The 18,442-nt window shown below is 45.4% G+C and overlaps 2 protein-coding genes across 4 annotated transcripts in view; one reads left to right on the top strand and one right to left on the bottom strand.

Moving 5' to 3' along the window:
- Nucleotides 1-7,641, top strand: part of LOC106810451 (Na(+)/H(+) exchanger beta-like) — a 23,809-nt gene extending 16,168 nt beyond the window's left edge. For all 3 annotated transcript variants that reach the window (XM_014813814.1, XM_014813813.1, XM_014813812.1), the window contains 8 exons: nt 132-218; nt 665-730; nt 1,222-1,328; nt 2,001-2,063; nt 2,281-2,545; nt 2,872-3,000; nt 3,643-3,729; nt 5,455-7,641. In XM_014813814.1, the coding sequence (XP_014669300.1) occupies nt 132-218; nt 665-730; nt 1,222-1,328; nt 2,001-2,063; nt 2,281-2,545; nt 2,872-3,000; nt 3,643-3,729; nt 5,455-5,640 (990 nt within the window). In that variant the 3' untranslated portion in view covers nt 5,641-7,641. The remainder of the gene's footprint in view (nt 1-131; nt 219-664; nt 731-1,221; nt 1,329-2,000; nt 2,064-2,280; nt 2,546-2,871; nt 3,001-3,642; nt 3,730-5,454) is intronic.
- Nucleotides 7,642-11,092: 3,451 nt separating this feature from the next.
- Nucleotides 11,093-18,442, bottom strand: part of LOC106810445 (protein AF-9-like) — a 20,591-nt gene continuing 13,241 nt past the window's right edge. The window contains exons 7-8 of the mRNA XM_014813803.1: nt 12,531-12,675; nt 11,093-11,838 (exon numbers count right to left, since the gene is read on the bottom strand). Coding sequence (XP_014669289.1) covers nt 11,093-11,838; nt 12,531-12,675 — 891 coding nt within the window. The remainder of the gene's footprint in view (nt 11,839-12,530; nt 12,676-18,442) is intronic.

Genomic DNA, 18,442 nt, shown 5'->3' with positions numbered 1-18,442 from the left:
TTGTCTATTTATCTGTATTCATCTATCTATCTATCTTGCTATCTCCTCCTTGTCTCGCTTACTCTAATTATCTCCTTTCCTCACTGAATACTGCCAGTTTATTAACAAGTATTGCTGATTTTCCATTGCAGGGTATCACAATCAAACCTCTGGTTAAACTATTGAGAATCCAGTTGGCTGATGACAAAGTGACAATGGCCCAGGAGATGAATGCAGCAGTATGTTTGTCATGTCTGATCAAAGCTGTTGTTTCATATTAATATGATGCAATTAACTGCTTAGATTTGCTGCTTCAACCAGGGCAATGCAATTTTATTCCTTTGAGTTGTTAGGCTAATGTGGTGAAAGATATGTATGAAATAAAAATTTACATAGTAACTACAATGTCTAGTCAACTACTATAGTATCAGGCTGAATTTCTGCAGTTAAGATCTCTAGAGAGTTTAGATATACGGATAAGATGTAAAATTAGATTTAATCTGCCTGTAAATTGTCAACAGATAGGGACATCCCATGTGCAACACACATCAGAGTTATGTCATGGGAGGATTTTTATAGGAATTTTAACGTTGTTACAATTCCGTTCTTTGATGCTCGCCCTTCCTCTGTTAAGTTGCGCATGTCGTGTTGTGGGTCGACACTTCCCACCTGATATCTATTTTAGCTCATGGACTATCTGTCTTCTGGCATGGAAGAGATCTCTGGACACATCGGGAAGAACCGGCTCCGAGTAAGTTGACGTTTTCCGTGAATGTTGCCGTCAACCCTGCGATAGCGGTCCCATCTATTATAATGGACACTTGTCTATAAAGGGCGCATGGCATTTCCCTTGAGTGAGCGTTGTACACAGGTTTGACTGGATAAGCTCAGCTGAACTGTGCTCCGGACAGTTCCTTTATTTCTCCCCATAGAAGGGAGCAGATATATCTAAGAGACAGTTTAACTTTAGCATTACATTTGTGCATACTCCCTGCATTGTGCACCGCTGAAGGTGCAAACAAACCTGCAATAAAGTGGGGTCCTGTTCAGGGTGTGAGCTTTGGCATTAATACGATTGACACTGTGATGACCTCCGTGAAGAACAAGTTTCCTGAGCTGTTGTTCGTACCTCGTAACGGTCACTTGTATTAACGGATTATCAACATCACTATTGAAACTGACCATTTAGCTGCTTCGCTCGTGATCGGCGAATGAATATCCCGTGATGATTTTTTTTCCCAGTCGATATTCGATAATATTAATCTGAAATACATGAAGCCGTGGCTGCAGAATTCACCCGACTCCTCAACAAACCACATTATGAAAGTTTACCAGGAATTGGTGATGAAGTGAGTGTTACGAGATGTACGGTGGTAGTATCGTCGAGCGTTAGTTGGCATTCTGACCGTGTAGCGTGAACTTTAGGTGTTTAGATATTAGCATGAACTTCATGACGTGAACGTGAGCTTGGATGATTATGTCATATCTAGTATAGGTGTGCTCGTGATATTAGTGTACGGCTGCTATTTATTAGCCTTTTGCGTGCTGTGCCGCACGGTGCACTCTACCAAACCATGCACCACTGCACCATGTGTGCCAATGATGAAATCTAGGCTTTTGCCATTCGTGAGCTTGCTAGCAATAAGTCCTGTGTGTGTGTGCCTGAAATATCGTCAAGCGTGTAATTTATTTCAGAATTTCAATTGTATAAATACACAAAATTAAAAGATCTTGGCAGTGTGTAGATGTGCGCCAGCCGCAATGGATTAAAGATGAACATTCTTTCAAGCTAGATGAAACTATTGCCTCTTCCCAGGCAATGTCTTGTGTAGTATGTTTATGCATGTATGTATGCATGGATGCATAGCGGTAGTTATAGTGAGTAGGGCAAAAACACTGTTAGCTTTGTCAGGATTTTGTGATTTTATGTCAGTATATTATATTCCCTAATTACGTTGCAATTAATTTCATTCACGAAGATTTATATCATTTATGTATATATATATTTTTCTCTTTTATAGCCAGCATTATGCTACTCTTGCAACAGCCAAAACAGCACCCAAAGTACATGTAGACCAAGAACTGTAAGTGTAATAATCTAATTACTAATTTTATAGTTGCTCTATTGATACTGTCTAGAAAATTATTATATTCTGTTTATCCTGGACCGGTGTGGTTGCCAATGACTGCCGACACGTGAATTGTCGGGGGGGGGGGGGGAACTTGGTCAAATTCTTTAAAATTCAAAGATGAGCCTAAATTTTGCTTCTTTTTTTTTTAATAAATGTTTCTGAACTTCAGGTTGGGTGCGGAGTCGATAATAGCTGGCCTTCTTGGCATACCGGGTTCGGCCAGGCAGAGCAGGCGACTGTCCGACGTGCGGCCAGTGTCCAGCAGACCGTCCAGCAGACCGTCCAGTCGCTCTGGGTCATTCTGGGGCAGACCAAGGTCACAGACCTCCGTCAGGCCATCGTCGAGTCGACCGTACTCCACGGTGTCGAACAAGGACCCCTCGGTGCCTGACCTGTGGAATGTACTGCACAGGAATAGCAGGCGCAATGCATTGGTAATGTGGTAATTCCTATACTACTGTGAGGAAATCTAAATACTTAGATTGGTGTTCATGATTATCTGTACAGGTTTGTAAAGCTTAGTAACAACCTCCAGGGATGTTTTACCCTGTGGATTCAGTCCATACCCACTCAATCACAGGTTTAGCTGTTATTTGTAGTGTGGGATATGTAGGTACTGTAAGAGAAATCCAGAATCTTACTACCACGTCTATAGCTGGTTACTATTAATACAGAGGATTCATGACTAGATAGAAAAGCCCAGAGTGCTTTTTCCTAGCACTGCATTCATTCACCGTAACATGTTCTGTTTACATATCAGGAACTGCCGAGGAGCATGGCCTTTCGCAACGACTACTGCGACCCACTGCAGGATCTGCAGACGCGTTTGCGCAATCGTTACCAACGGGTTGTGGATCTGCCGCATGTTGCTTATGGCAATGAGATGCAGGTGCGTAGGTGGCACTACATGCACTACTCACGCGAGCTAAATTGCATGTATTCTAGCAGCAGACAATCGTGATTTCGATGGGATTTGATGGGAATGGAAAATACTATGGGGTAGAATGCAATTAAAAAGCTCAATTTATATCACACATCGGCAAGCTTGTGCTGTTATCCAGGGTGAATGAGAGGGTAAATTCGGGTGGTGTTGCTTATCCAACTATGCTCTGGTTTGTTGGACTGAGGAGTCTGAGAGTGACACAAGTGCATGACCGATATGGTCATTGCAGGGGTAGAAATTAACTTTTGAACAAGGGAGTCCAACAGACTCCCTACCCTCAAAAAGTGGGAGTCTGCAGCAAAATGAGGGAGTCCGCAGTCTGAGGTTTAAAATTAAAGATATTAACAATAACGCATGTGCTTATTTTTAAGATTCATGCAGTTGCACGTCTGCCTAATTTTATTTAGACGTTGGCTGAAAAAATACAGTAATTCCGCGGCCGTGCTCCGGAACGAACTTAGTATAGCAGAATTTTCAGGGAGTCACACGGACTCCTGCATATGTCAAATCAGGGAGTCCGACAGTAAATCAGGGAGTATTTGACTCCGGACTCCCGTTAATTTTGCACCCTGTCATTGTATATTACAGGAGATGAGAAAACGCGCACAAAGTGAGCCGTGGCAAGGTATGGGCGGTGTCGTGGAGGAAGAGGGCGATGACTTCCATAGTGCTGCTGTAAGTGAAGATTGTTCTAGCCAACATTGCTGACCCGAAGGCAACATTGTTGACATGGTGACAATATTGTCTTTATGACAGTGACATTGCTGACCCGAAGACAACATTGTTGACATGGTGACAATATTGTCGATGCGACAGTGACGTTGCTGACCCGAAGACAACATTGTTGACATGTTGACAATATTGTCGATGTGACAGTGACATTGCTGACCCAAAGACAACATTGTTGACATGTTGACAATATTGTCGATGTGACAGTGACGTTGTTGACCCGATGACAGTATTGTTGAAGAGACGACTTGGTAAGTACACTGCCTGATGTCATTAACACATAGTTAGCCCCGTGACATAACCTGCAATGTTTGCGATCAAATAATAAGTGCAGGAGATTTTAAAGCGATTACCTCACGAATTTTCTATGGTAAAATTTGTAAAAAAAAAAAAATTGTCATTTTTAGCTCACCTTGACATCGTCAAGCTGAGCTATTGCCATGGGTCGTCGTCTGTCGTACGTCTGTCCGTCCGTCCGTCTGTCCGTCCGTCCGTCCGTCTGTCCGTCCGTCCGTCCGTCAACATTTGGCTACAGTCAACGATAACTCAGGAACCGTTTGACCCACATGTTTGAAATTGGGTATAGTTGTTACTGCTATGCTCCCATATTAAACGTCCTATTTTGGAGCACTCCAGTCGACGTACTTTCGAGCCACGGCAATTTTTTGCGAAAAATGGGAATTGCCATTAGTCAGTTCAGGTTCAACAGATTTTGCTCATTTTTAGCTCACCTTGACATCGTCAAGCTGAGCTATTGCCATGGGTCGTCGTCCATCATACGTCCGTCCGTCCGTCAACATTTCGCTTCGGTCAACGATAACTCAGGAACCGTTTGGCCCACATGTTTGAAATTGGGTATAGTTGTTACTGCTATGCTCCCATATTAAACGTCCTATTTTGAAGCACGCCAGTCGACGTACTTTCGAGCCACGGCAATTTTTTTGGCAGAAATGGGAATTGCCATTAGTCAGTTCAGGTTCAACGGATTTTGCTCATTTTTGGTATGTGAATGAATAAGGGCTAGGGGTTTTGATGCTTAGGGCTTTGATAGGGTTAAGATTATGCAAATTAGGTAGGGTTTGGCAATTATAAAGCATATTATATAGACACAAACAGTCTGTGGTGTCACACTTGTCTGGTTCATTTTACAAGATTTCATTGACAATATCTTTAATGCAAAATTGGTATTTCTTCTCCACCCTGCCGATAAAACGTCTATATTAGAGTAAAGATTTACAAAACATGTCGGAACGCAACATAACCTATTTATTTCAAACGCCATCGCTACAAAGCGGGTATAGCGCCATCTACGGTCATAAATTGTGATTCATTTTGGTTTATAAATTATTATTGCGATATACAGATGGCAATCGTTTCTATAATGAGCCTATAATGTACGTCAATGGTTGCTCAATTAAAACTGACTTCTTCTTACTCACTCATTTGTGTCCTTTTTTGTGGTGAGCTACAGTGTCATTGACACTTTCATTACTATTTACGGTGACGTAATCACTTTAATGTCAGTGCTCAACAAAGAAGAAGATACTTAGCAATGGTTATTGTCACCCAGCTCGTGTCTAGCATGTATTCCTCGTCTTATGTATAGTTTCTGTTACACACATGTCGCATTGTGAACACTGGCATAAACGCACGGCAATTTTATTGGTCCAGGAGTCGCCCAATGAGAACGAGGATGAAGTGCCGAAACTACGAACTGACAGCAAGAAGCGTCCGCGTCACATGACCATTGACATTGGCACCCTCCGAATGGAGGGCAACGATTTTACGAGTCCGGAAACTGAGGATAGCATAATTGCTCTGGTTGCAGCGCACAACAAAGAGGAGAAGCAGGAATAGAAGAAGTAGGGAGAGTCTGACGCGATGTTTAGTGTTACCAGGAACACATGTATAGATTGTGTACACATTCTATACAGTAAACCGATAAGTAAGCTCTAATATACCCTATAACAATTAGCAAACACCCATATAGAAAGTCTGTATCTGTGAAGTAAATCTAGCTGTGATGTGAAATAGCTTTTGGCATTTCCCTTGAGTGATATTTATAGAGTGAAACAACCTCTATAGAACGAATACCTACCTGTCTGTAAAGGACGCTGTTGTCGTTTCCCTTGAGTGATCCTTATATTCAGATTTGACTGTACATATGTTCGTAATATTACCCACAACACATCGTTACAAGACATTGGGCTCTGGAGCGCTGGTAGATGCACCAGCAGATGAAGTCACCCAACTTTAAGACCCGAGGTTGTGATAGATATATCTAGACGCTCTTATCTCTCACCTCTGTATGAGGTCCGTAGCTTTAATCGGCTGTGAATGTATAGCTCCAGTCTTTCAGCAGATGCTTTTTAATGAGTGAAATTGTACTGAAGTACTGAGTTCAACTGTAAGCCATTGTTTTTCTGTTCCCAATGTTAAATTGCATGCATGTCTTCGAGACCCTCATGAACATATGTGGACTACAGTACTATAGGTATACAAACGCTCATGATATCACTATTTTTTAATTGGTGAGCCCAATTGAGGGGCATTATTTTATTCGTTTAAATAATCATTTTTAGCATACAGCTTTGCTGACATTAGTAGTGTTATAAGCTGCATATATATATATGTACTAGTTATGACCTTTTGTCATTAAGATTGAAACGTTCAATCATTTTATTCTAATTATCATAATTATTACATTCCATGATTCCTATTTGACCTAAGGGGTAATATTAATCCTACTTTTGCAAATATTGTTCGTGATTCATCTTTAGGCAACTGACCTAGTCGTATAATTATATATCATATTTTATATGTATAGACGGTATGCTGTTGTGATCATTTCACTGCTAACATTAGCATGTGAGGTTTTACGTTGCGATTCAGAAAAAGATAAAGATCAAGAGTTATAAAACTTGATTTCTATAAAGTTACTGTTTACGTTGGAGTAATTAATGATATAACTGCTAGCTTTTATATCAATAATTTAAGGTTGCTTACTTATAATTACATATCATTTAAAAAAAACTTTAATTATTACTAACAATTATAAGAGCTTTATATTGTATTCGTATATAAGTTTTTAGTACTAGTTTTAACCATATATTACTATACAAATTATACGTGGTCATTTCTACTTTTATTAAATAGTATAAATTTTGATTTTTAAATACAATTCCTCTATGATACTTGCCGTGGTTAGAAGTTGTTAGGTGTTTTAGGTTATATTCGATATATACTACTTGATTTTGATATATTTATTATAAATGGTTAAAATATGTTTGGCAAAAGATTATTACTATGTTTAAGTAATTTACTGTCAATCAGGTAAAACTTCACAGGTTATTTTATATGAAATTATGTTTAAACAAATGATTAAATTCAGGGCATATTTATAAGAAATAAATACAAATGGTGGGAAGATTGTGTATTTCTGCCAGGCATACGAAGTAAGTTATGAAGGACTAGTATAATTCTTGTGGCAGTTATTTATTAAATTATAGATGTTTTCTTACTTTTTATATTGGGAAAAATCCAAACCCAATCATTTAATGAAACTGAATTAATTGAAAAATTTTGAAGAAGTTTGAAGATTGATGAAGTTTTATGTGTGTCAGCGGTACCCGTATATGTATTGCTTCTAGTTTTTCTCAAGTCGTATCGTTATCCTATATTTTCAATATATCGTGACAGTTATGTTACTTGTGAACTTGTCCTGAACTTGTGGTAGTTAATGAAGATTGCCAAATACTGCTACAGAAATCGTACACTCATTTTATATTGTATATTCCTTTATTATACAAATTTGCTGTAATGATGGTGATGGTAAATATAGCTGTAGTACTAGTTTCACTCCTGTTCGTTCAGAAGATTTACATGACAGCCTTTACACAGTATTATTCTCGAACAGCTAGACGTGTAATAATATGAAGGGGGAAGCAAATTGACCTGTCCACTGCCGGGTTATTTTATCGTATCTACAAGGTTCGCTTTCCTATACAAAAATGATTCAGCGTGATTTGTTAAATCAAATCTGCGAAAAATCGAGATGAGGTTTTGGCCCACCACTGTAAAATGTTAATTACAGTACTATAAAAAAAACGGCTACTTTGAATATTAAAACGTAAAGTGCGCACAGGAACGCCGGTGGGATGTAGCTGGTCTTAGCATATTCGTCCATTGCTAATCCTCAACCAAATACTACTTACATATATACATACTCATGCACGAAAACGCATGCCTCTTATTGTTGTGCTTGAATGACTGCAGTTATGCTTTGGTACGTTTTATTTGTTTACAATGTAAATTTTACATGCACTCTATATACAATGAATGTGACTTTCATTTACTAGAACCATAGATATATTCAACACATGTATTGTTTATATCTATGCTAGAACGTAACCGTCCTGCTTGCTTCTGTCTTCGATAAACTGATATCTTTTAATAACTGATATCTAAATAATATCTGCTTGCAATTATATGGTTACTTAAAGTTTGAATTAAATGTTTACTCCCATCCTTAAAATGCAGCAGATTCATCTCATCAATTAACGAGACGTTAATAAACACTGAAAAATTATTATCGTAAAATTGAGTACTTTTTACAAACATATATGGTAACATTATACACAAGAGTACATTATACTAGTTTAAATGTATGTAAAGGCAACAACAGCCCTGGGCTATTAACACACCTCCAAAACCTCACGTTTCATCGGCTACCATGGTAACCAGATGTTTCTTAGCAACTAGCTCAGATTTTGCAGAGTACAGCAAATTATCATTCGCCAAAGCATTCCAAGTTGTAACTTTTAACAGGTTAAATTCACTTATATACAGCTTAATCTGGTTTCAGTGACATTACATAATGCACTAAATACTAACCGTGTACGGACAACCAATAACCAATACCTTAAGTCACTGTAAGACTGTAAGTACTGTGCAAGACGTTGCAGGGTAATGTTCCTCTGAATGGTGCATAAGTCAATCACAACTGAACTTCCCCATAGCTGCACACTGCTCCATTGCATGCTGACTAGCCATGGACAGCTTCACCAGTGTAGTAAATGTGCCCGTGTGTCCTAGTTAGGGAGCTGGTGGGAGCATCACAGGCTAAGAGCAATAATTGCATGTAACTACCAACACGTGATGCCTACCATGAGTACATCTGGTTGAGACAGGGGTCAGTACGACCTCTGTATGCTTGCATGCAGAAGTCAGCCATGAAGCGATGAGGAATCATGTTTGTCACCTGTTCTAAGTGACTCAATTCAGCAGGAGGATGCGTCTGATGTAAGCAAGCCAACATTTAACATTGCGATGAAGGCAGCTTCAAAAGACATACTCAACCCTTTTCAGTTGCCAGTCGGAGGCCATAAAGCATTTCCCATTCTCACCATCCTCACATAGTAGCATTTATCTCATAACAACCTTCACCAACACGCTGAGACGCTGCCACACCACAACACTGGGTTGTGTACGTTCCACCACGCTACAACACTGGCATGCTAGAACGCCACCACGCTACAACACTGGCATGCTAGAAGTTAGAACGCCACCACGCTACAACACTGGCATGCTAGAACACCACCACGCTACAACACTGCATGCTAGAACGCCACCACGCTACATCACTGGCATGCTAGAACGCCACCACGCTACATCACTGGCATCAGTGCCAATGCATGCGTCACGACGCCGCGTCCAGGCAGCGATGCAGCGAGAGCGGGTCTACGTACGCACGCGTCCAGGCAGCGATGCAGCGAGCGCGGGTCTAGCGTACGCAACGGCGTCTCACGGCAGCGATGCAGCGAGCGCAGGTCTACGTACCACGCGTGCCAGCAGCGATGCAGACGCGCGGGTCTACGTCCACGGTCCAGCAAGCGATGCAAGCCTGGCGCGGTACGTAGCACTGCGTCCAGCGCCGACGCAGCGCAGCGCGCGGTCTACGTACGACGCCGTCCAGGCTGCGTACGACGGGGCCGCGAGCGGGTCTTACGTACGCACGCGTTCAGCCAGCGAGTGCACGCGACGCGCGGTCCTACGTACGCACGCGCGTCCAGGCAGCATGCACTGAGCGCGGGTCTAACGTACAGCACGACGTCCAGGCAGCGATGCAGCGAGCGCGGGTCATACGTACGCACGCGTCCCAGGCAGCGGATGACACGCGATGCAGCGAGCGCGGGTCTACGTACGCACGCGTCCAGGCAGCGACGCAGCGAGCGCGGGTCTACGTACGCACGCGTCCAGGCAGCGATGCAGCGAGCCGGTCTACGTACGCAACGACGTCCAGGCAGCCGATGTGCGCGAGCGCCAGGCGTCTACGTACGCACGCTGTACACAGCGACGCAGCGAGCGCGGTCTAACCTACGCACGCGTCAGGCCAGTGATGCAGCCGAGCGGCCGGGTCTACGTACGCACGCGTCCAGGCCAGCGACGCAGCGACGCGCGGTCTATCGGTACGCACGCTCCAGTTGCAGCCGACGCAAGCGAGGCGGGTCTACGTAAGCACGCGTCTCGGACGCCGCGTACCAGGCAGCGATGCATCGGAGCGAGGCGGGCCCCTCCGCCCTTCTACGTACGCACGCGTCCAGGCAGCGATGCAGCGAGCGCGGGTCTACGTACGCACGCGTCCAGGCAGCGATGCAGCGAGAGCGGGTCTACGTACGCACGCGTCACGACGCCGCGATCCAGCAGCGATGTAGCGAAGCGCGCGGGTCTACGTCGCACGCGTCCAGGGCAGCGATGCAGCGAGCGCGGGTCTACGTACGCACGCGTCCAGGCAGCGATGCAGCGAGGCGCGGCCTGTCTAGTACGCACGCGTCCAGGCAGCTCGCTGCAGGGCGAGCCGCGGGCTACGTACGCACGCGCTCACGACGCCGCGTCCAAGGCAGCGAGTGTAGCGGAGCGCGCGAGTCTCGTACGACGCGTCCAGCAGCGACGCAGCGACGCGCGGCGTCTACGTACGCACGCGATCCAGGCAGTGCCGCAGCGCAGCGCGGGTCTCACGTACCCACGGTCACCGACCGCCGCGTACACGGCCAGCGATGGTAGGCGCAGCGCGGGTCTACTACGCACGCGTCCAAGGCATGCCTGCAGCGAGAGCGGGTCTACGTACGCACTGCGTCACGACGCGCGCTCCACCCCCGCAGCCGAATGCCACGCGAGCCGCGGGCCCTACCCGTCCGCCACGCCGTCCACCGGCCAGCCGCCGAGTGCACGCCAGAGCCGCGGCGCTCTACCGCTCACGCCAACGCGTCCAGGCAGCGATGCAGCGAGCGCGGGTCTACGTACGCACGCGTCACGACGCCGCGTCCAGGCAGTGCTGCAGTCTGATGACGGTCGTGCGATCGAGCGAACACAGGTCAAAGTCGAACGTCGAGCTCGTCACGCTAAACAACCCGGTCTCCTCGACGACATCGACGATGCGCTGCAGACGACTGCGATCGCGCAGCGTGCGCAGCTTCTGCTGCAGCGCCACCAGCTCACCGAGGTCGTCGCCACCAGGGGGCCACTGCTCCGCGCCGAGACGCGTCTCGGGCGCCTCGACCGGCGTCTCGCCCGCCGGCTGACTAGACGTTTTCTCCTTAGAGTCCTTCGTGGAATTTGCTGGCGGCGGCGCAGGCGGCGGCAGCGGCGCGGGCGGCTGCGGCGCGGGAGGCGGCGGCACGTCTGATTTCGTGGCGTCCGATTTCGGCTTCGTCGCGGCGCGCAAACCGTCGCTCGACGACGTCTTCAGGCTTTTCGAGCTCTTCTTCGACTTCGACCGGCCCGAACTCTCCGACCGCGATTTCGTCCGTGCCGGCTTCTCCGCGCTGTTGCTCCGGCCCTTCTCCGCAGGTTTCTCGTGCCGCGGCGGTGTGGCGATGTTAGTCGGCGTCGTCGACAATGGGAGTGAGGTAGGGGGCGCCGGCGGCGGCTGCGGCTGCGGCGTCGAGAACGGGCGCGTGGGCGTGTGGTCACTCGAGAGAGGGCTGATGATGTCCTCTTCAGATTCCTGCTCCTCGAGTTCGGCTATTAACGAGCCGAGCGGGCCGCCGCTGCCACCTGCAAATAGCAACCAGAATAACGCCGTCACGTACGTATAACAGACTTCACGTCGTGCCAGGTTCATTTCTGCAACGTTTTGTTAAACGATACATTATAGTTATGTTGGCGTAATAAAGATAAGGACATTAGTTGACGTTTGTGACGTAACCATGCTATCAGTCTGCACACTATCTGTAACTAATAAAATCAAAATCAATGATCTTTCATTTAAAGAATTCTATTGAAATTTTCATTTCAGCTCGATAACTTACTTATGATACAAGAACCACGATTATGGTATTTCAACAGAATAACATAGCAATAATATGACAAACTAGGTAAGGAAATGAGTGAACGTTTGTAGCTTAGGTGTAAAATGCTATAACAATATTAATAATAATTATGGTAAAAAATAACATCATATGTAACTAATAAAACCAATACAAATGATCTTTCATTGTTCCAATAATATTATAAATGGGGCAAGTTTACATAATAACGCAAAATTATCGTAATCCACTGGACACTGGACAAGACACATACAAAGTAAAGGCCGTGGCCAGAACAATGGAGTGTGGTGCTATTGGGTTAGCTTCCAAGGCGTCGGTGATAATAGTTAGTGTTACTAATAAAATAACCATTTATTAGTTAGACTCATGGTAGGCTTGTCAGGATATTTGAGCTTTTCCGTGTTGCGAAAGTATACGTACATGTGCCGAGAGGATATGATGAGGGACTGGCACTCGAGGCTGTGCTGGGCGAAACGGCTTTGTGTTCTGGCTCCTTACTGATAGGCTGCAGGTCTACCATCGGTGACAGTACAGGTGGTAGCTCATCCTCCGGTGGTGTCTGCACCTTTACAAAACAATGCTCCGAGTAAGTACGCAAGGTGTGAGTCGAGATAGAGCTGGCAGAACATAACATTATGAAAACCATACGACATTAACCATTCCTCTATGCATTTATACGGACTCTCTCGTCATTTAAAGCATCAGTTGCTGTGTCATGGCAGTAACTGCACTGGAGCTTATAGTCAAGCCTGTATATATGGGTCATTGACAGAAAATACCAAAGTGTCCTTCATAGACAGATCACCTATCTATAGAGATGGTTTCATTGTGTAACTGTCACTCTATGGAGATGCCAAGTGCCCTTTGTAGACAAGCGTCCGATTTACAGATGTAGCCGCTAACACAGGTTTGAGTGTACATAGATGCAAATAAGGTGGAAGATAAACCACAGATCTCACTATCTCTGTTTATAATTAATATTCTTGTGAATAGAACCGAACTACACAGCCATGGCGCCTCAAAATTGGCCGGCATTTGTAGCAATAAAAGGCTGTGGATGCTATCTCTCGTTTGCCTCCGCATCCTTGTCATAAATTCCTGAATGGTTTGTTGGTGATCCCTCCCAGTCCCACAAAGAAAGGTTGACAAAAAGTTGCTTTCGCTCACCTCCTTTATAGGATACTAGCTGCGGGTACCCGCTGCGCTGGGTAAAATCGTACTACTAATTCATACTACTATACTAATCAGGCCCGTAGCCAGCTTTGTATTGGGGGGGGGTTCGTTTTTCAATGTTGGCAATTTGCTCGGCAGGGGCGTGTACAGGATTTGTACCAGGGGGGGTCTAACCGTAACCCAGTAAAACCGAAGTTGCGAGACGACGGCGAAGCGGGGGTCTTGGGCCCCCCCGGAAATTTTTAAATATTACACACCCTCAGATGCGTTTTCTGCGGCGAGCAAAGGTGGGGTCCGGACTCGACCTGGACCCCCCTGGTACACCCCCTGCTCGGTCGCGAAGCGACCAGGCGAGGGAGCCAAGCGAGCCGGAGGCCGGGGGAGGTTGCGGAGGGGTGCTTCACTGTTCAACGGCTCGCGCACGATGGATGATTTTGCAATTATTACCACAACAATAGAGCGACCTGAGTGAAATTCTCTGGAAATTAAAAAAAAAAATTTTTTGCTTGGGCCTCTGCCGGTGGGGGGGGTTCGTTCACGGCCCGCCGAACCCCGCCGCTGGCTACGGGCCTGACCTAAATAATGGGACACAGTAAGGAAAGGCATTGGGTAAACGATCGACAATGACCATTGCACCACGAATTATCAATATTCAGAAATCGTCGCTAATTATAGTAAGAAGATAATAAGCTGGGGAAAAACTGTTACCTATGACATTTATATGACATCACAACCCCAACTTAGAACACTGAGACATAATTTAATCAGTATATGGCTCATAGGGTCTATGTCCCCAGGTATACCGAACCGTACCCTGGTGGCTTATTTGATATGGTTCAGGGTTAGGGTTTGGTTGGGTTAGGGAGTCGGCTAGGCGACTCGCCTAGACTCGTTAGTGCGAGTAAGGCGAGGTACGGTCGCATATTAAGATAGCTACAGGTACCGTCGCGGTATACCCCACCGAACCCAGTGGTACGTTCAACGCAGTATCCGGGTGGGGGGCAACAGACCTCTCTCAGCAGTAATAGGAGTCACAATCGACAAAAAGACTATTGTTATATAACAGCAATACTACGAATGGGTGGACATTTTCGTTTCAAAGACTCTTGAAAACAATGATCTTTCGTGTTATTCTCTGGTGAAAATATGTGAGATTCGCTGGCGTATCGAACTAGTTAAGCTCCCCGTACAGCTATCCATTGTGAGCTTACGCGCATAAAAGGAAATGATATATAGTTAATAGATAGAGACAGGCCGCGAGTGGGGTCTGCTGTGCCACTGGATATTGTGTAGTGAATGGCGTTGGCGTGCAACCAGTGCAACATTGAAATTAAGAATTTTTTGATTGAATCAGAAAATGGCTAGCTTTGGAATGGTCAATGACATTCTCCAGATCGTTAGCATCTGAACCGAAACTGTGAAACTGAGAGTGAGTAGTACTACTGAAGCTGGCCGTGGTTATGCTCCTTTTTAGTTTCGATTTCGGTTTCGTTTACAATACCAGCAGCCTGATGAGATCATGAGGTGAGGGCAAAGAAAATCAATAGTCATAAGGCTGTGCTGACATTGTGTGACAGATGTGCCGAATGACGGGATTTTCACGGATTTTTCGGCGAGTTATGACGTTTTGACAGGTTTTTTTCTTAGCTACGAACACGACCGGCCGGTATAAAGAGAATGCCCTGTGGAAAAATTCCATCCCAGATCGCTTGGGCGGTTTGAGCCGCCTATAGGGCAAAGATACCATACATACATAGTAGTACATATACGACTCAATATATATTAATGGGTATATTGTGGCCTTAGTAGATTCTCTAACTCAGACCGTGGTGCTCTAAATTCTGAATTAAACCAGCTGGCAACACTTTCTTATACACACAATGTCCACGATGCAAGATACTCAGCGACCAGTATTAACAGAATTAATTTGTACTTACACAAAATTAAACGACGTATAAATACGTCAGCAAAAGCCATTATTACGTGGTTTAAACTTTATCTCTCTGTGTTTATGATTTATGGTTTTTTCTCTTCGAACTCGGTTTCCTCTTTCTCGGTCTCCTATCTTTGATTTCTTAAAATGCTTTGTGCTGCCTTTGTTTTTTCCCTTTTCACCTGTAAGTAATTATTTCATTTCAATATACTATGATCATTCCGATGCTCCTTTCAACGACAAGGAGCAAGTCGAATGTAAGCCTTGCGCAAAAATACAGACAGCAACAGCAGTAGTTGTATAGCGCATATTTCATTAACGTAACATAATCCCATTAATGAATATTCACCCACCAACCTTCATTAATTATTACACACAATCAATTTTCTCAATGTTTACGCCATCATTTATGCTGCATCGACCCACTGCCCTTATCTATCACATTGCTAAATTAATACGTTCGAGTATGTTCCGTGTAGCAGTTAGAAGAACCTAAAAATATTATCAAAATTGCGAACTAGTAGTTCTTTGCTATGCTTAATCCTTAGTAATGTGATCTGCTAATTTCAAGTATCAACATAGGCTGGTCCAGGCCCGTAGCAGCTTTTCTATTGGGGGGGTTCGTTTTTCATGTTCGGCACATTTGCTCGGCAAGTGCGGGTACAGGTATTCGTAGCAGCGGGGTTCTAACCGTAAAGCCATAGTTGCGCAGCAGGCGAAGCGGGGGGGGATAATTTTAAAATTACACCCGTCAGATGCGTTTGCTGCGCGAGCAAGGGGTCCGGACTCCTGGACCCCCCCTGTACATACCCCTGCTCAGGCGCGGCGACGGACCAAGGCGAGAGAGCAAGCGACCGAGGGGGCGGGGAGGGTGTGGAGGGAGGTGTTCCAGCTGTTCCAACTCCGACGCTTGAGATATTTGCATGTTTACAGCCGAAATGGAGCGACCTAAAATGAATATTTTGCAAATTTTCAAAAAAAAATTTTTGCTTGGGGGGAGGGGCTCGCGGGACGCGAGGGGGAGCGCGTTCGTTGCGAACCCCGAACCCCCTGGTACGGGCCTGGGCTAGTCTAAATGTTAGTAGCACTGCAACAGTCTTGCCAGCCGAATATACGACGCGAGCGCGGATCGCAGCCACCTGTTGGCGCCATTTCAGATTAACTCGCATGTCTACATTAAACGATTTCATGTTATTCAAATGGGCTGTAATCGGGATTCGATGGTTGTGGCGCTTAGCACAAACTGTTTGGATTATGGACGTCAGGGCGGACAAATAACTCCCATGTCGTAATTGGAACTTTTTTTGGTTTGGGCCGCGTTCGTTTTTTGTTTGTATATAAAGGGATTTCGAATGTCTTAATTACACGCCGTTGAATTTATTCTGGTACTATCGCTACCGAGAAATGGCCACGGACGAGTCTCTACTCGAGGGATGTTGGAGAGATTCCCACAGGAAAAAACGGCAATTAGGGCTCTTAGACTGGCCCAGTGGAGAGTTTGTAACCTCGATAGTTACTATAACGACTTTAGTCGATAGCGAGAGATACTTGGCGTAATGACGTGTCGTACAGTCAATTGACACGGCAGGCTGACGTGACGTCGCCGTTCTTATTATCGTAGCCATCTCCTTCTCCTTATGAACCTGTTACACCCGCGCTCGCATCTCCTCTCAGCTCTAGCCCGTTTGCCGTTTTTGCATCATTACCAGCACTGGCAGGAAGATCACACGGCCACGTACAGCACACACGTGGATCATCACGTTCGTTAGACTGGAGCACTCAGCGGCACTAGGCCGTGTACAAGATGGCGTTGCGAAAAGATGCGTTGTTACCCACGCACTATCATCTACTACTACTAAGTACTAGTAGTAGTTAGTACACTAAGTGACCCAAGCATTACTAGTACTAGTACTAGTATACCCCAAGGACCGCAGAGCTAATTAGTAATAGTAATAATGACTACTCTGTTAACTAGTATTTAAGCAAGCTCTATAATGACGAACCTAGCTCTATATACTATAGCGCTTACATTAACTGCCGCTGGCGGTTCATCTGGCGGATCGAGCGTCGTCTGCAGCTGCAGTTCGTATGTAAGCGGCTTATAGTACTAGGCTATGACCGAACCCTAACATAACCCTAAGCCTAAATTAATATTGTTATATATTATATTTAGATTGAATTAAATGACTCTGGTTCTTATTGGCCATGCCACCTACATTGGGGGGCCGATATAATATTGGGAGGCCATGTTCTCTAAATCTTGAGACCAACATAGTACTATCTGAGACTACGATACGACTAGCAGAATACGCTCTTTGGCCTAGGGTTACGAATACACCTAGGATAATACTAGACCACAGGCACTTGGAAGCGTTTCAATAAAATAATGTAACTAAATCGAAATCTATTTAACTAACGAATTGTTCATGTTTCTAGTATAGGGCCTACTCTTCTTTCAAGAACGTTGCGAGGTGCAAAGGCTATATATAGACTAGCGACTCGCTCCCACCTCGAATTAGCCATTGTAGTGACTAAGGCTAAGCCGAGAGTGCAAGAGAGTGCCAGTCTAATGGCGCTAAGTACGCGGCGGGGAGGCGACGCACTGGCTTTCAAACTCCCCGTCAGCGAGCCTCGCCATTGAACGTTTGCAAAACGTTGCAGCGTTGGGGCGGCACGAAGAGGCACGGTAGGATGTTCGTGATTACTGACAGCCGTATTGCATTCACTGAGGCAAGGTCTTCTGCGAAATGTTCGGAATTTCGACAGTGTTTCTCTGACTTCGCTTCATCAGCTCGGTACCGAAGTTACGACTTCACGGTTCAGCTTTTTATAGCAAGTCACACTGTTGACGTCCAAATGTCTACCTCTGTGTCCCCCACAAATTGCGGACATGTTTCGCTTGCAGCTATGGATCCGTGCGCGGACCGCCAATTCATCGCGCACGGATGCCATAGCTCCAGCGCTGCAATACTGTCCGTAGGACGTTCCGCGGTTCGGTGCGCCTTGCGCGGACGGTCGCGAAAGATGCTGCGCTTCAAGCGCAATTGGGATCAACATCTCCTTTCGGGCAACGCGCTCTCTCTAGTATCAGCGTCTCCTGAGATCTGTCTATTTTATCCATCATCTAAATGAACAAATTCGAACCATAGCTTACCTACTTGCGTCCTTTCACAGGCCACTCTCTCCTGGCGTCGACTTCTTGGCGGGCCATTGGCGGACGCACGGC

This window comes from Priapulus caudatus, unplaced genomic scaffold, assembly GCF_000485595.1.
Source record: "Priapulus caudatus unplaced genomic scaffold, Priapulus_caudatus-5.0.1 Scaffold441, whole genome shotgun sequence".
In the NCBI taxonomy this organism is placed as follows: Eukaryota; Metazoa; Priapulida; class Priapulimorpha; order Priapulimorphida; family Priapulidae; genus Priapulus; species Priapulus caudatus.
The sequence above is the reverse complement of the archived record's forward strand: the minus strand, read 5'-3'. Positions and strand labels throughout refer to the sequence as shown.